Source organism: Temnothorax nylanderi, unplaced genomic scaffold, assembly GCF_030848795.1.
Source record: "Temnothorax nylanderi isolate EJ_2023f unplaced genomic scaffold, tnyl_v1.0 TNYL_tig0047_pilon, whole genome shotgun sequence".
Lineage (NCBI taxonomy): Eukaryota > Metazoa > Arthropoda > Insecta > Hymenoptera > Formicidae > Temnothorax > Temnothorax nylanderi.
Window position 1 is genome coordinate 80,001 of NW_027249109.1, and position 17,489 is coordinate 97,489.

Genomic DNA, 17,489 nt, shown 5'->3' on the forward strand with positions numbered 1-17,489 from the left:
AAATGCGCGCGATGTTTATTCGCCTCGCATCTGTGCAATATAAAGCTCCATCGGTCGGCCGAGGCGCAGCTCCGGGAAAATCCAAAAGTGGTGCTGTAGTAAAAAAAAAAACGTTATCTTTCCTCGCGAACTGGCGCCTCGCCGAAGACGAGCCGATTGTACGAACAATTTAAACAAAGAGGAAGCTAATTATATAATTAAGTGCAATCATAACAGTCATTGACATTGACGAAATTAATTGTTCGGAGCTGAGAATGAAATTTCGAATGACAACGAAACCGACTTCGTTTCCTTTTTTTTTTTCGCAATACTGATAATCAGTCAAAAGGATTCCAGCGATGGAATCGTTTTGCGAACGGTCTCGCTGAAAATTCGCGGCGTAATTTTCGTAATTTTCAACTCGATCTCGAGAACTCTCGCGGATGCGAGATCGGTGTCCGCGAACGATAATAATCCGCCCGAAGATTTTCAGCGAAATCGTTTCTCATACGTCGAAGCAGCGTCGCTGTATGCTAAAGTACGCACAATCGTCGCCAGTATGTGGCGGCGATTTGTTTGTTAGTTGTAAATCACGAGATTGTCCATAAATCATTGTCATTAATCGCATCGTGTCATCTATCGCAATCGTGGCATTCATCCTAGGATCGTTTCGGTTTCGCTTTAAAGACTCATTCGTCGATTCGCTGACACACTGATCATCTCATATCTCGCGTCGTTATGTATTACCATCGAAATGCCACGATCAAATCGTTTCATCAAATCGTTCACTATCACGCATAAATTCATGCGACCATTCGTAATCATTATTCCATTTCATACATTAAATGCGGCATAATAAATTTATTACAAGACTCATAGTCATTGATTCATTCACCCATCGTCATTATTCATCATTGATCACCGTCTTCCTTCGTGTTACGAGGAAAACAGGTGTAGCATATAGGGAAAATCCTTGTGATGAGAGAGAAAGAGAGATCATCCGATCTGGAATTGTGCCATCATTACGCCGGGATCAATGACCGAATAAACATCGCCCGCCCCATGCTCTTTTTTCGATCCGAACACCCTCTCATCGCTCGATAATTCTCATCGTCCAGAAAATGGGAGTTACATCCATGAACTTTAATTGTCATCATTACAGATTCCGCGAGCGCCCTTGCATGCATTTTTCTAACCGTCCGCGATTCCACTTTGGTTTTCAATCTGTTAAAAATTTCGAATAATTGCGCAACTGTGTTACAAGTCACGATAACTGCATCTTCTTTTGAAATTAATTATCTCGACTCTTGGATCGGTTAATTTTTTTATGCGAGTCATGTTTTTTATGCAAATTCCACTTGTGGGATACTATTTTTGCGCGGACTTGGGTACGCGCACGCACGCAAGCGTTTTCCGGCGTGTATGAATGCGGAAATCGTGCGCGGAACGGAAACAGTGTCGTGAGGAAAACAGTAAAAGCAACTCTATAGCTCACCGTAGGCCTAACTAAGAAAAAAAATGAAAAGTATTTATGTACTGTCTAAACTAACTAATTTAAAAGAAATGCAGACAAGAAAGCGGGAGAAAGAAAGAAAGAGAGAGAGAGAGAGAGAAAGGGGATATCGTGCAAATAGGAGAAAGAGAGAAAGAGAATCAGAGCGAATGCGAAAGAGTGAAAGAGTGAGAGAATGAAATAGAAAATATTTAAAATACTCGAGAAATTACTCCGAGACGAGCCACAACGATCCAAAATAAAAACTGATAAATACTCTGTAACAAAAAAAGGTGAAATAAGAAAGAAATAGGGACAGAGATTAGGTGGACGAGGAGGGAAAAATATGTGAGTCCAGGGAATGAAAGAGAGAGCGTGGGGAATAAGCGGAAAGAAAGAGGAGAAGAGAGACAGTGAGATAATCTATAATCTTCTGTACATGTTTTGATTATTCTAATTATTAATTATCATAACTTATAATAACTAATTAATTAATTAAATTAATTGATATCTATGAAACTATATTTAAACGAAACAAAAAAACGTGGTAGCTAGTCTGTCAATGGGTGTATAAATATTTAATTACGATAACTCTATAGTGATACTAAAAAAAAAAACAGAACAAGATAACTGCGCGAGGATGAACGAGAGAGCGAAAAAAGAGAGTCTGGAGAACGATTGATGTGGTCTTGGGAGAAGAGAGCAAGCGAACGAGAGAATAAAAGCGAAAGAGCGAAAGGAGGTAGTATGAGAGGAGCGAGAATGTCACATGTGCACACTCACACACATACATACACACACACACACACACACACACACACACACGCTCACACACAAACGTTCGAGTACACAATATAAGAATATAAATGTAATTATTAAACTAACGAGAAAAAAACACAAAAAAACAACGGAAAGTCAAGCGCGCGAATACAAACACGAACAATTTCGAGATAAACGAAGATAACGGTTTTCTAACGGGTGTCCCGAAGATTTTCGTTGTACGTTTAATGGAACAGATTTCGCAATTAATCGCGGGAAGGGAGGAGGGAGGGAAGGGAAAGAGAGCAGAAGGGTAGAGTTCTTCCGGTCTATAATCTTCTACTTGAAAGCAAATCGGGGTCCTCCTCGTGGCCAGGGTGCGAAAAACATTTTTTTTTTTCAATTTTCACGCGTTCCTGCGAGCTAAATTGATCGTCGTCAATTGATTGTCACTGTAACAGCCGTGATTTGCCGCGTGCATTCCGCTTTGAGTGAAAAGATCGTCATTTTGTTGCGGTCTTGCAAATCTGGCATGATTCGTTGGCAATTAAATTAAATTGACGATCGATCAACCTTATTGAGAGGGAAGCCCGCAAGTTCGTGCGATAATGTAGCAGCTACGATCAGCTGATATGTGGCAAAATATGCCATATTGCGTCTTAATCGCGCAAACATCTCGTTTAATATCCACGTTAGGCGCGATGCAACCGCATCGGTCGTTCTCTTCTTTCCGAATCACGATGGCGCCGAGAGAGACTCGCTCGCTCATCGATAAGACTGTTACCGAATCTCGCAACGACCGACGTTCGTAATTTCGCGTTTTTAATTAAGCTACTCGAATTAAGCGTCCTTGTGCGACTAGAGGAAGTTACTTGCACTTCGATGCGCGCACACGCGTGGCGACGCATTAGCGAGGAATCTCGTTTTACGTCGAACTACGAAGTACGAAGGTATAGCTTCTCGACGAAGCTGCCCTTCGAGGGGAAAGCTGGAAAGGGAAGTTTCGTGTTCTACGTTCCTCCTGATACCGGTCTCGGCCGACCTACCTGGCATAGAAAGGAGGAACATGCTCGGAAGCTTCGACGAACATCGGGAAAGTCTCTTTGAGGAGGACTTCTTTTTCCAACTACCCTCGAACTTTTTTTTGTTGGACAAAACGAAGTTTACCGCGTCCAGAATGATTGAAAAAACCGTGCACGATCGCTCCGTCTCCTAAACCAGGCTGGTCGAGATCAGTCCAGACTGGTTTAGTTCGGGACCAGCCTGTCTCATTGTCAGTCACTCCGATCGTATGCAGTCGCGGAAGATGAGGCCTACTCGAAACAGGACGTTTATTAGCGTCAACGCGAGATATAGAAGCCAATTGAAGATGATCTTTCTTCCCGAGCGTTTTTATGAGCATCTCGAGGAAGCCCGGCAGCGATCCTTTGCTCCCTATTCATGTACGATGACGCGAATTAAATACGACTATTCAAATTTTATTCGGTACGATAGGCGATAAGCTAAAGCAGGCAGTTAGGTTTACTGTTAAATGTACGCTGAACGTATCTTTGAAATATGCGGAGAACAACTGACCTCGCGATAATCCTCGCTTACATTCCCGGCACGTTATCGTGAGTAAAATTAATATTCGTATACCGCACACACAATCCGTTTGCGCAAATTTTTTTCAAGATTTGTATTGCGATCCGGTAACTCTTTTCTGATGCATCGCTTATTTCTCAAATCTACTTATGATGAAAGCACAGCGGATATTATTTTCCACTCGCGACGTGTCGTGAATCAAAGTTAATAACTAAAGAAAAAGTAGTTCCGAAAGAACACGTTGTAATTCGTATAATCGTGTAGAAGAAAAAGGAACGATACTATTTACAAGGGCTTTGCTATTTACTTTGGCGTTTTTTCCAAATCGTTCGTTTTACTATCGCGAGAGCGAAGTATAGAGAAAGAGACTAAGAGACTAAGAAAGTTAAGATTCATTAGCGAAGGGGCGAGAGGGATGAAGAGTTAGGGTACTTAATATTTCGACGAAATATTTGCGAGGTGCTTGTTGATGTATAAGTAAGATCAGAGGCCAATATCGATCATTTTATCGAAACATTCCATCCGAATCTTGAGGGTTTTCGCGCGATACGAAAGACTTCCTTCTCTCATCCACGATCTCATATTCCGCTCTTTTAGTCCACCAGGATCGGAATTGTTGCAATTGTTGTAATTTGAATTGCTTTTATTTACTTACTCATTAGAGCTTTCATGAATATTTTTATTTTTGCTGTCAAAATAAAAATTTTACATAATTGAGATTATTTATTTTTTGCACATAACACACTGAAAATACAAAATAACTAAATTACGTGATATTGTTCTGAGCAAAACAAATTTGAAAAACGTAACAGCAGAAAGCTCTTTCGATGCATACCTCTACTTGGATTATTAAATGGATTAAAAATAAGCCGCGTCCAGACAACTCGAAATATTTGATTTAAATTTCTTCGAAACTGGAACACTAATCTGTGTGTATATTCATTGCAGCACCTCGTATTATTCGATATATACGAGTAATTTTGGACAAAGACGGATGAGATCGTTCACATACATTCCCGTACATTCCACAGCGCGTTAACCCTCTACGTACAAAAGCCACGAGAAATATTATATAATATATAAATATACATATGTACATGTATATACGCGCTTTTGATTATCGACTTCAAGTTATATATAACGTATTATCGTACTACCGCCAAAGATGTATGTCCCTTTGTAGCAAAGGGCGCACATATTCAACATGGACTCGAATGGAATATTATTATTATTAAAGCAAAAAGACTGTTTCTTTTCTGGACTATAGAAAGAGATATTATCCAAAAAAGCAGTATAACCGCAAAAATTTATCTTAATTAAAAGTAACAAAATTCTATGCAGTAGCTTTAATATTGATTCAAGATAAATGTTGAACAGTTACTTGATTAAAATTGAAACAAGTATTAGTCTATTCAATGAATTTACTCCATTCATTCATTAATTTATATTGAATAATCAAGACAATTTTGTTACATGATATTTAAAACACTATGTATTTCTTACTTTTATCCGCAGCGACTATTAATCCTAGAATGCTACTGTATGCTATGACATTTCTCTTAACGCGATACCATGTCAGTTTATCGTTAAGCAGATTGTTTGGCACATCGCAAAGTATCGACAGCGTTCTAGGGCTAAAGCGAATGACGATTTTTCATTGCGCGAATTATGTTTTGAGAAGAACGTCCAGATAAGCGAGCTAATAGTTTACCAGATGTTAAGAGATCGCCGACACGATCGATATTTTCCAATCTGTGCATTGGCGAGTCGTCGTTTTTGTCGCGCGATGGCCTCCTACTACTATATTACGACTACCAACAATTTTACCACTACGATATTATAACGTTGTATGTATAAGTGTTCATATAAAGATTATTGTCAGGCAGGCTAAAACGCAGTGCAATACTTCTATTTGGATATTTCCAGCCTTGAGGCAGTCATTAAACGGACAAATCACGCCATTAGAAAAGGCAAAAGCGAGTGAGAAAAAAAGAAAAAGAGCGCACGAATGAATATGAAAAGCACTATAAGTTAGCGTTAAGCGCATTAATCAGGAAAAAGAATGCGAGAGGCGAGAGAGAGAGAGAGAGAGAGAGATTTCCCTTTTCGTTGAATTTTAGAAAAAAATTGATACGATCGAAGCGTACAGTAAAGTATCGTTTTCTTTTGGTCGCATGATCCTGCGAGTGGAAGCGAAATAGCGTAAGACTGTTTCTCGCTTCGTTCGCCGAAGAATCTGAGATAAAAATCTGTCCGTATTTTACCGATATTTCAACGATAATCGTAACTGTAAATAGACGAATGATCTGTTTATGCCACTTTGGACGAAATATATACGATTTCTCTTGAATAACTTACATCTCTGTACTATCCGATTACTTTCGTTCTTGTTATGAGTATCAAGCTATTGACGAGATATCGAAGATCTAAGAGCTCCAATCACGCACACTGCTTGATACGCGACATAATTTCCACGCGAAGATTTGTTTCACAATTTTGTTATGACCGGCGAGTAGATGTAATCGATGGATACAATCGAGGAGTGGACGGAAGACATGAAACACGCACACTTTGAAATACGAAAATTGGTTTTATCCAATATTTCTTTCAATTTAATAATGATACTGTCTTTTCCTGTTAACTATCAGTCAACGAAAGAGAGTGAACGCCAAATTACGATCTAGAGAAATGCACGGGAGAATTAACTTCGATTCGTGAGTCATCACCTGTTTTTGTAATTTTTTTATAACTCAAGAAGTTTCTCTTAAAAAATGAATTAATTATGGAATAATGATATTTGTTGAGATTTAATTTTTAAGTTCTTTTATACGGATAATAAGTTTTTAATATTTTAAAATAATTTTACGATAAACTTGCATTTTGAAAATTTTTTAAAATTACGATTTTGTTTTTTTACCGATTTTTTTTAAAATATTGTCGGTCAACTGATGGAAAGATGAGGAAACATGGAAAGTTAATCACGCACACGAACGAATCATAACTGGATGGTCATGAGGAAAATTGCAACGTGATTAATGTTAAGACTTTTCTTCAATACGTTTTATTTATCGGATCATCTGATCAATTTGCGTGTACGATTATCTGCGAGATCAATCTTCGATTGATGATAAAGAGAACAATATATTCCGATATTCCTAATCCGATATTAAGAAAAAATATATAAAGCCATTCTTTTTTTAAAAATAATTTTGATTTTTTTTAACAATGAATTTATTGTATTTATTATCGGAATATCTGGAAAATTTTCAGACGTGACTATAATGATTACATAAATATGAGCAAAATTATTAATTGAGGATTAATGAGAGACGAGAACGGATGGATTAATTATCACGATTAATTAATTAATTAATCACGCACACATTCAAAAACGATGACACACTTGCTTACAATATCGATCCCACGTGTTCGTCTAATTAGCTGTCCTACGCAATTAATTGCCAGCTCCAGAAAGTGCGCTAGAAAATCATTTGTTTTCAGTCTGTTAATTGGTATGATCACATGACATAATGATATATGGTAAACAATATAATAAGCGGAGTATATGGGGCATCCTAGAGAAAAAAGAAAAAAGTTTACTGACATAAAATACCAGATCGATCTATTTGACCTTTAAACAAATTAATCGGCGTCAACGGCGTTAATTAGACGATTTAAACGTCGGAACAAGGTAGCTTTTTAATTTTTACGCGTCTTCAAGGGAGAAGGATCGCCGCTGGATCTGGTATATTGGAATAAGTGATAAATTGACGCAACGTGTGCAGCGAAAAGGGTGAGGCGCTTAACGTTGTAGATGCCGTAAGCGAAAGTAACGCGGATCTAAATAAAGTGTGATGTATAAAAATAAAAATAAATAACCACGCTCGTATGAATATAAAAATTAAAAAGAAAAAGGCCAATGATCGAGCATCAATAGATGTTAAAATATATAATTAATTAACATATATACAAAGAACGGAAAAAAAGAAAGGATTATTATTCTCCATGTTTTTGTCTCCTTTTAAAGAGAGAATATGACAACCTACAATCAATCTTTATATTGCGAGTTATTGTCACCTTCGGGTGGCAGTGTGGTCTTGTGGTAAAGCGCCAGACTCGTAACTCCGAGGAACCGGGTTCGAGTCCACCTGATCACAGGAATTTTTATATTCCAAACTGCACCCCCCGCACGAGTGGGGCTCGTGCGGAGAAAACTGAGCTATCTTTCGGAGGAGACATTAAATTTGTGGTCCATTTAATAACTCGCAATATAAAGATTGATTGTAGGTTGTCATACTATTCTCTCTCTAAAAGGAGACAAAAAATATGGAGAATAATAATCCTTTCTTTTTTTTCCGTTCTTTGTATATATGTTAATTAATTATATGTTTTAACATTTATTAATGCTCGATCATTGGCCTTTTTCTTTTTAATTTTTAAAGTGATGTATTTTATGACGGGTTTATACGGTATTAATAGCGATATTTACTGTAACCGAGTAATAAAAGCGGTATTAAGGAGGAGAAACCATGCGCGATAGCTGTACATTATAATAAGGATAACGATAACGCTAAGATATTACGCGACGTGTATTCGCTAACGCGAAAGGTGGACAACGTGGGCGAACGAACATGATGAGTAAGGAATGTAAGGATATCGGACTGCTAATGCGATGGGCTTTTGTTCGAATATCGATAGCTTTCGAATCGCGTTCTGAATTGCTTCAAACATTATGCAAGAAGATCACCGTGAAAATTGTGATGACCGGTTCAATCTTTTCACTGTGAAAAGATCGTTTCACCGTTATTTCTTTCCTTTTCTTTTTCTTAGAAAGTTAAAGTCTGCTATCACATTATGAAAATTGTGATCATTTTTATTAGCGTAATTCAAGATAAATTCAAGTATAAAAAAAAATCATAAATTTTGTCGCAAAAAATTGAATTGATTAAACTCTCTTCTTTTTTACGTAATCCTAAACATATATTTTGAAAATAAATCTTATTCCGCAATTAAATAGCAGATCGTTCGCACGCGAATGTGTAAATCGATTAGTATCATTGAACGCTTTGGAGGGGGGTGGGGGAGGGGGAGAGATTATATCTTCGCGAGAGGAATTTTGCGCGAATCCTTAATGCTTCCAATCTTAATCGGACAATTCGCACCAAGGACTGCATAAAACTCCAAGTGATAATAATAGCGATAGTATCGCGAAGACCTAAGCATTTCCAATTTCGCGATAATCGATGCTTAAACGATGGTACGATTAAAGAAAAAAAAAAGCGTAGCGATTAATAGACGAATGAAGAGGGAATAAAGGGAGAGTAAGGGAGTTAGGATAATTAGGGGGTTGTTGCATTAATTCGAAATCAATTTTGAAGCGGCGACCATCGTGATAAATACCAATATACTCTTGTCGAGACATTCGACGTTAGGCGATCGATGAAGTTATTTAGTGCGTAATGACAAGCGAGGAGAATAATAAATTTTTGATAATCGGAAATGTAAGAGAAACACCCGCTGACTCTCAAAAATAGATTTTACTCCTTAGGCCTCGCGGAAAGTGTACGGACGAGGGGATCGACTCGATCGAATCGGGACGGGAAAACGATTGGCTCATCGAGCACATGTCTGACCATACACCAAACTTTACTACTGCGAACAGCTTTACTACGTCACAGGGCTCAATAAGAAGAAGAAAAAAAAACATTAGGATGTTGACGTAAAAGTATGTGCTCTGTATGTCGCGCGAGAAATTATCCTCGCGGACTTAAGGGGAGCATTTTTTCGTTATTAATTCTATATAGCTCGTAGCATTCGGCGATGCCAGTATTTTCGAACTCGTCGGCGAAATCATTGCTCTCGTCGCGAATATTGATTGTCGCGCACGGTGTTCAAGGCACTGCGAGCTTACGGAAACAGTTTAACCCTCGATAACCTGAAGATTGATTATGACATTTAATTCGAATAAAATTCGCAATTAATTAGATAATCGATCTAACGAGAGTTGCCGCCCGGCAACGACGAATTAATTGCGGGTTAAACGTGGGGGTTTCCGTGAGCGCCGATGGAGACCGCAACTAGTATATATTATATATATACACATACGTGCTTTATTTGTATATATATATTGTATATATAATTAAGACGCCGTCGTGAGAGAGAATGCACGGCGGTGCGGACGTATCGAAACGGAACAATATATGATAAGAGGAAGACTGGAGGAGGATTAACGCGGAAGAGTTTCGCCTTTCCCAAGGATCTTTCCGGTCGATTTTTTTCCGTTCGTCGGAATTTGGACACGAAAACCTGCACCCTGAAGCAAGCCCTGAGCAGGCCCGATGCCCGCTGATGATACCTCGTTGAGATCCATCATCGACGGGCGTCGACGCCGCAAAACCGCATATCGTGTAACATTAAACGACAAAGACGAAAGAAAAAGAGTCTCTAGAACGTTTTTTAACCTCTTAAGGAGTAGGGGTTTACGGGGCCCGGGCCGAAAAGGGGGCCTCAGAGAAATTATTTTTCCTCGCTACACCTTCGAGGATCTTAGTTCACCTGTGCAATCGCGGAAACGGCTTTTCCGTTACGTATAGAATGCGTAGAGAGAAAGAGAAAGAGAGAGAGAGTGTTAAATTGAGATTGGGAAGAGAGAGAGCGAGAGAGAGAGAGAGAGAGAGAGAGAGAGAGAGAGAGAGCGAGAGAGAGAGAGAGAGAGAGAAAGCGAGAGGGACATTACCATATTATATTCTCGACAGAGCTCTGTATACACATACTTACTTATTGGTGTTATTATCGTTCTTATTATTGCTATTATTATCGTCATGCTATTACGTATATTATTATTAGTGAACGAAGCGCGATATTACGCGCCTCGAATATTATTATCAGATTATTAGTACGTCTTATTATATCGTGCGAGATAACGCTCGCGGGCGACGGGACACCTCGCACGTTGCCGTTGCTGTCCGAGATGGGACCACAGATCAAGCAAGAACGAACAATCACGAACGAACAACTGCGAACGTGAACGAATGCAGCGGGCACTTCGATATAGCGAAAAGAGATGAAAACTTGAGCTCGTTGGAGCTCTACCACGCCTATCCAAGCAAATTCGTTCTCGTGCTCGTTGCGCTCTTTGCTTGACCTGGATCCGGTCTAAACGAACATATGACGATTAATTAACGTGATCGAGCATCCGCGAGACGTCACGTCGCGTCGCGTCGCCATTTATTTGTCAGAGATATATAATGATTTCATTATTTCCGTAAATGTACATTGTAGGATCGCGCGGCAGGATTACCACGTGCACTTCACCGTGACAGCTGGATCCGTTAATTAATAAAACGTTTCCCTCGAACGGAACGCGGCACACCGTTGACCGCCGCGTTGACGATTGTCGATGCATTATCGATACTTTTTAAGGGGTTAATCGGGATACCGACGATAACTTAAATGCAGAAAGCTTCCTATATACATATACAGCATACAAACTACACATATACACATAAAACAAATGCGTAAAAGTAGGATGTTACATGCCGTGGAAACGGAGCGGGAGAGAGAGGATCCTTTTTTTTTTAATCACGAGTGCATCGCGCCTTGAATCAGATATGTCTCGAATGAAAAAAATGTAAAAGTCACTTCTACTTGTTCGACCAGCTTTACAGAATCCCCAGCTATCGAGCCCGTTAGCTTTGGTACGATTTTACCCTCCGAATCCATTCGCGGTGTAACATCCGCGAGGTAGAACGAATGGACCACCCTTGAAGAAAGAAGGGACACATAAACATACACACATACATTTATATACATACATATGGGAAAGCGGGAAATAGTCACGCACACGGGAACACGCACATAAAGAAACAGAAGAAGGGCACACATACAGACGTAAAAACGGTATAATTAGACACTACATTCTTTGAAACACGTGCGCGCCACTACATTGTTGATATAAATTGCGATCCATAATATGATTATTAATATTTACGATATAATTATTATCTTGCATTGTCTAGTCATACGTTATTATTGTATAACTAACGATATTAATTATTAATTAATCTGTACTACCTAGTCGCATTATGTGTTGCATAAAGAGAAAAAAAAAGAAAACTACGAAAATTCCGAAGGCAAAAGAGACCGTGCGAGCGAGAGAACGAGAGAGAGAGAGAGAGAGAGAGAAAAAGAAAGAGTGAGTGTAAGAAGAGAGCAAAAGAGAGATGTGATTTGGATAACGATGATTCGCGCGGTGACAACAACGATCGATGAATACAATATGAACCGCTGAAAATTTAATTTCCTCTTTTGCAATAAAAAAGAAAGTAAGTACGATTAACGTGAAGTAACGGTGATTGTGTGTGCGGAAAACCCTTCCGACACAAATAGTCTATTAATAATTAATTCATGAAAAAAATGAAGAATACTTGGTTTAAATTTCTCCTTTAAACAGGACTTATATTTTCAGCGCTTCATGTATCCCCGTGCGAGGATGCTGAATGAGATAAAAAGAAAGAGATGAAAAAGAGAGAAAGAGAGAGAATGAGATAACGTGATGAAAGTGCGTGAGAGAAAGGGCGAGTGCGAGGATTTCCTCCGCGGTAAACCGCTGATAAATCTATGATGATCGAGTCGTAGCGATCGCAGATTTGTGATACGGGGAGAGAAGGGAGAAGAGCATCGAGCTTTCGGTCGCGATTCTCTCGTATCCGAAATTGCGATTTCGCTCGCGAATCTCGGAACAGACGAGAATCGCGCGAAAGAGAGCGGTCGGCTAGTTCGAGTCGCTCGGCGCTTTAACGAGAGAAGACTGATTGACTACTTTAGTCCGGTACAATGCGGCATGAATTTTAGACTTTTAGGCGATCATTATCGAAGCATCGAAGCGACTAAAAGGCAACTAACGACAAAAGAGTGTAACTGATCAAATAATCAGATCCTTTGAGATGAACGAAGCGGAGAATAGCGATTGATTTAATCGTGGTGATACGAATTGAAAAAGACGTCGTCATCGCTGTAACGAATAATTTGAGAATGTCGGAAAGAAAGGGATAATTAAATCGCGGGAAGAGAATCTCAAGAAATAACAAGAATCGTGAAAACTGACGGTGTTTTCTCCTAATTCGTATCTCCAATTGTTTTCTGTGTCGCGACCTGTTGCGCGCGACGATACAACGATGATTTACGGATCGAGCAAAGCGCGTGCGATAAAAAAAAACCGTAGGATATAGATCGCTACGTCTCGATCGATCGTATGTCTGCGAAATGATTAGGGAAGGCGCAAAGCGATGATAACACCAGCAATCTAATCGGATGGTGATGATTATGATAGTGAGAGAGTAGCGAAAGTTAGAGATAGAGAGAGCGAGAGAAAGAGAGAAAGAGAGAGAGAACGAGGAAAACAAAACGTAATTACTGTCATGAAACACGCACGCGCGCGTCGTGAGGCTTTCCCTGACGCGCCCGTGCGTGCAGGTAGTAACAAAAGATGAAAGGAAAAAAAGAGAAAAAAAAATGAAGAACAAAACGAGTATTAAATATATGCGGGGGCCGTGGAGAGGAGGGAACTTTCCTTTTATTCCGTAAAAGAGAAAAAAAGAGGAAAAAGAAAACACCCGACGGGCGTCTTCCACCGTTTTCCGCGACGTCCGTCGGCATTCCATCGTCTTGAAAAAAGAAAAATAAAGAAAAGATAAAATTAAAGCAGAAGTAAAACGCGCGATATAAACACATTATATATATATATATATATATATATATATATATATATGTGTGTGAGAAAAATGATTATATACATATACATTATACACGTATACGCGGTTCGCGCTCAGTTTTCATCCGAACGCAGCATCCCTGTATCCCGCAAGACACATTCTCTTTACGTACGTCGCCCCTCCTCTCCTGTACAATCGAAAATCCTATCCTGCCTTCCTGCTTTCCTCCCTCCCTCCCTCCCTCCTACCCGAGGAGAGCTCGCGGGCCCTCCCCATATTGCAATATTTGTACTTTTCCATGTTGAAACCTCGATATATAATAAATTATATTAAGAAACTTCGATCGCCTGTCATCTTTCGCATGAATGTTACCTACTGATAGCGTCTTAAAAAATTTTCTTCTTTTTTTCTTTAGCTGTTACACTTATATACTTTATATAATAATACGACGGTTCGGATAAATACAATAAGAATTCATATGTTGTACATTTCTAAGTTGCTTTTATTTTATAATTACTCATCACGTATTTTTCCTGGTAAGAGATAAATGTTAATTCTTCAATTGTCTTAGTCTATTAAAAAACATGATTCCACAATAACTAAATTGGCAGCGTTCCTCGATTTACAATTGAAATTGTTCCGTTAAAATTGCACTCATCAATATTGATTATCCATTTGCACCAAGTCTCGAGAAGAAAAATTAAAACCATGAGGAATGGTTTCAGTGTTGACAATCATTAAACATTATTTTTTCGCAAGAATCTATTTTTTCTTCTTTGGGGCAAATTCTAAGCCCCTTATATAGGTCTTTTTTATTTGATATTTCTCTGCAAATAATAAATAACAAAATTACAGAGAGTTTGCGTAATTGTAAAATATTAATTTAAATATTAAAGTCAAAGCGACTCACCTGTGAGTAATTTGTACACGTATAAGATTTGATTCCCCTGAACAAGAACGCTAGGTGTCTTTTTGCCAGGATCATCAGTGATTGTCGCGCTCGCGCCAATGATCTGGCATTCTTTGCTGAATTCTTTCGGATTGATCCCGAACGTTTCCAGATTATTCACCAATGTTACCTGCAATTGCGTGACGTCAGAAAAACGAATTTCTGTATCAATTTTTAAAAGCAGCGAGCCGCCACATTTACCTTCTTCCCGCCTGATCGCACTGTCACTCTCATGTCGATCGGTTCCAGTTTTCCCGTATGCAACAAAGTATTTCCCGCGAGGGTAACCTCGTGCATGTGCGTCATGCGTCCGATAAATTTGTTTATTCCATCCTCCATCGTCACCGTCTCCTGATGAGCCTTAGTTCGCATGATTCCCGCCAATTGGGGATTCAGCTTTAACGTTCTGCAAAATTAACCGCTGTCAATGTAGAAAAAGTGCGAGATTAATTTATACGTGAAGCATTGTCGTCTTACTTTCCAACTTGCAGACCCTCCACTTTCGCGTACTCAGTAAAACACTTTCTGATATCGGCTCTTTTCATTACGTCACCCTTTCTGCAATCATCATCATGTATTCGATGTAAAACGAACACAATACGCACGTTTATATATTACGACGATGTAACATTCAGCGGCTTTTACCATCGCCGCATAGAAAACTGTCTCTTCTGCAATTACATTGCGTCGCGATAAAATGACGTCACTCACCAAGTGCCATGCCTACCGTACTTACTCATAGCCGAATTTTGATAGAACTGGCAGAACGTCGGCGGTCACTCGATAACATTCCGACACGACAGCGCTGTTCGAAACCACTGGTTCAACCGCAGCAACTGGTTCTTCGGTAACGACTAATTTTTTCACAAGTGGATGATCAAACTTAAATAAATAACAAAATCTCTTGTAATCACTTGATATCCTAATCAAAGAGCTTATTTCCAAAAAGTTTTTTAATATATTCTTTATATTTGAAGAATATGAACCTAAGCGATTTGAAAAAGCTTCTTGATTATAAATAAAAAAACAAATATTACCTTAATGGACAGCAATGTTTCAACACCTTTTGTAATGGATGTATTGATTATTCCTTTGGCCTTCATTTCTGCTAGAAAAACCGATAACTTTTTGTACCGAGATTTCTTTACATCAACGTTTTTATCCGGCGGACATGCGGCCAACAGATGATTTTTGAAAAAGTTGGACGACAACATCGGCAAATCGCTAGACTTGACTGTCATCTTGCAAGCTTTCAAGAAACAATATTCCAGTAGTCTGTCCATCTCTTCGACCGGATCAACTACTTCCGGTTCAACTATGTTTGAAATTTGTACATCTTCAGTTTCTACATCTTCTTCTATATGTTCCTAAATAACATAAAAACAATCGATTTATCTTGATCTATTTTTGAAAGAATCTTTGGCATGTCTACCTTAGAAATGATTTCATCTTTGACTACGTCGCTTGAACTCTCACTCAGGTCTAATTCGTCTAACGTATCCGGCAGAATTTCGCTTTGTTCAACGATTTCCTCTCGATTAATCGATTCGATATCTTCCAACGTATTTGTAGGGCTGTCGACGTTTGGTAAACCCAAATCAGGCCTCAGGGGTGGTTTGCCTAATTGACACAACATGTCACCGATAACGTGAAAAACCTCTACGCACTTTCCATGACCAGCTGCCATATACATGTCCTCGCTGGAAAGCGCAGTTACGCCGACGGCAACTGCAGCCTGCAAAAGGAATACTCTTTTTCTCTCAACATTTTGATATACAATTAACTGGTGGGATGATAAAGGTCCAAACCTTGTTCTCCTCGGTGTTAATCAACACTGGAGTACCCTTTGGCAGTTTACCAAAGCTATATAGGGTCACTGGCTCCTTCAGAATCAATCCAGGCAACATGAGATTTGCGCCGGCTAGCAATTTGGACACGACTGGCGGGTGCGTAGTGAAGGCATTTAACAAATAGGGATGGTGCCATAACGTATAAATTGTGGGAAAGAGCAGAGTGTCGTACGAATCTAGTTGAAAGAACATGGGTATCTTGGCGACGCAATATACTTTGCCTACGTGTCCACTGTGCGTTACTATTTTCATAATGCTGATGGGTTCCTTCTTGGGCAACAGTGATTGAATCTCTTCGTCCGAGAGACTCGGATATGCCACCAATACCTCCTCGCATAATTTTTTCCTGAGAGAGATAACAATAATCAATTACCTCTCTTCACTTAGGACATACGAATATATTGTAAGTCAAACATATTCAGAGATATATTGGAAAAATTAAGACGTCTGGTTATTATAGTTGAACTTGCAAATTCTCTCTTATTTTTCATTATCTTCCGTGGGAGTACGTAAAAGATGTTTGTGAATAAGACGTTTGTTTGACAGATAAAGATGCGGAGTATATAACCTAAAGGTCCTAAAGCTACCGAAGGATTACCAAAACGTCTGAAAAATTGTACGAACCTCTCAGTTCCCTTCAACTGGTAATTAGTCTTGACTTTGAACGGCTTGATAAACATGTTGAACGGGCGAAATCCCCGATCGGCGAGCGTACGACGTTTAAACCTAACCCCGATCTGCCGTACGGCGGTGCATCCTTGTTTATCTTCGTTGATAGATCCCGGCGATCCCGCACGGCAGCGGCACGACGGGCACGACGTTCCGCGGAAGTGGAAGCGCTGCCAACGCCAACATCACGGACGTCGCTCACGTCGCTGTTGGTTCGCTTCCGATGAAAATATTGATCTCAAACCGGAGCGACGATGTCGACTTCGATCGGAGCGATTAATTTTTTTCAACGTTATATTTTTACGCTTGAAATTAATAAGCGTTTGAGGAAATTGAAGGAAATAGAAGAAAGGAAGAAAAAAGAAAAATTAAAAATGCAGTCAAAAGATTTCATTGTTTAAATATTTAAAAATGTATATATATACATTTGCAGATGTAGCACGGACGCGCACCAAAATGATGTTTTATCGGCAGTGTCGGAAAATGAACATGGC

General features: G+C 39.3%; 2 protein-coding genes across 2 annotated transcripts in view; one reads left to right on the plus strand and one right to left on the minus strand.

Moving 5' to 3' along the window:
* LOC139772258 (uncharacterized) overlaps nt 1-13,868 on the plus strand; it is a gene marked incomplete at its 5' end in the record, with an annotated part of 22,386 nt that extends 8,518 nt beyond the window's left edge. The window contains one exon of the mRNA XM_071705792.1: nt 1-13,868. This exon is cut by the window's left edge and continues 8,518 nt beyond it.
* Nucleotides 13,869-14,008: 140 nt separating this feature from the next.
* On the minus strand, nt 14,009-17,335 carry Eif2d (eukaryotic translation initiation factor 2D). The gene is made up of 9 exons (XM_071705588.1): nt 16,951-17,335; nt 16,285-16,672; nt 15,909-16,211; nt 15,514-15,843; nt 15,213-15,358; nt 14,954-15,034; nt 14,678-14,882; nt 14,438-14,606; nt 14,009-14,354 (listed from the first exon to the last, which is right to left on the minus strand). The coding sequence occupies exons 1-9, from the start codon at nt 17,004-17,006 to the stop codon at nt 14,290-14,292; spliced, it is 1,743 nt and encodes a 580-aa protein (XP_071561689.1). The 5' UTR covers nt 17,007-17,335; the 3' UTR covers nt 14,009-14,289.
* Nucleotides 17,336-17,489: the final 154 nt, after the last annotated feature.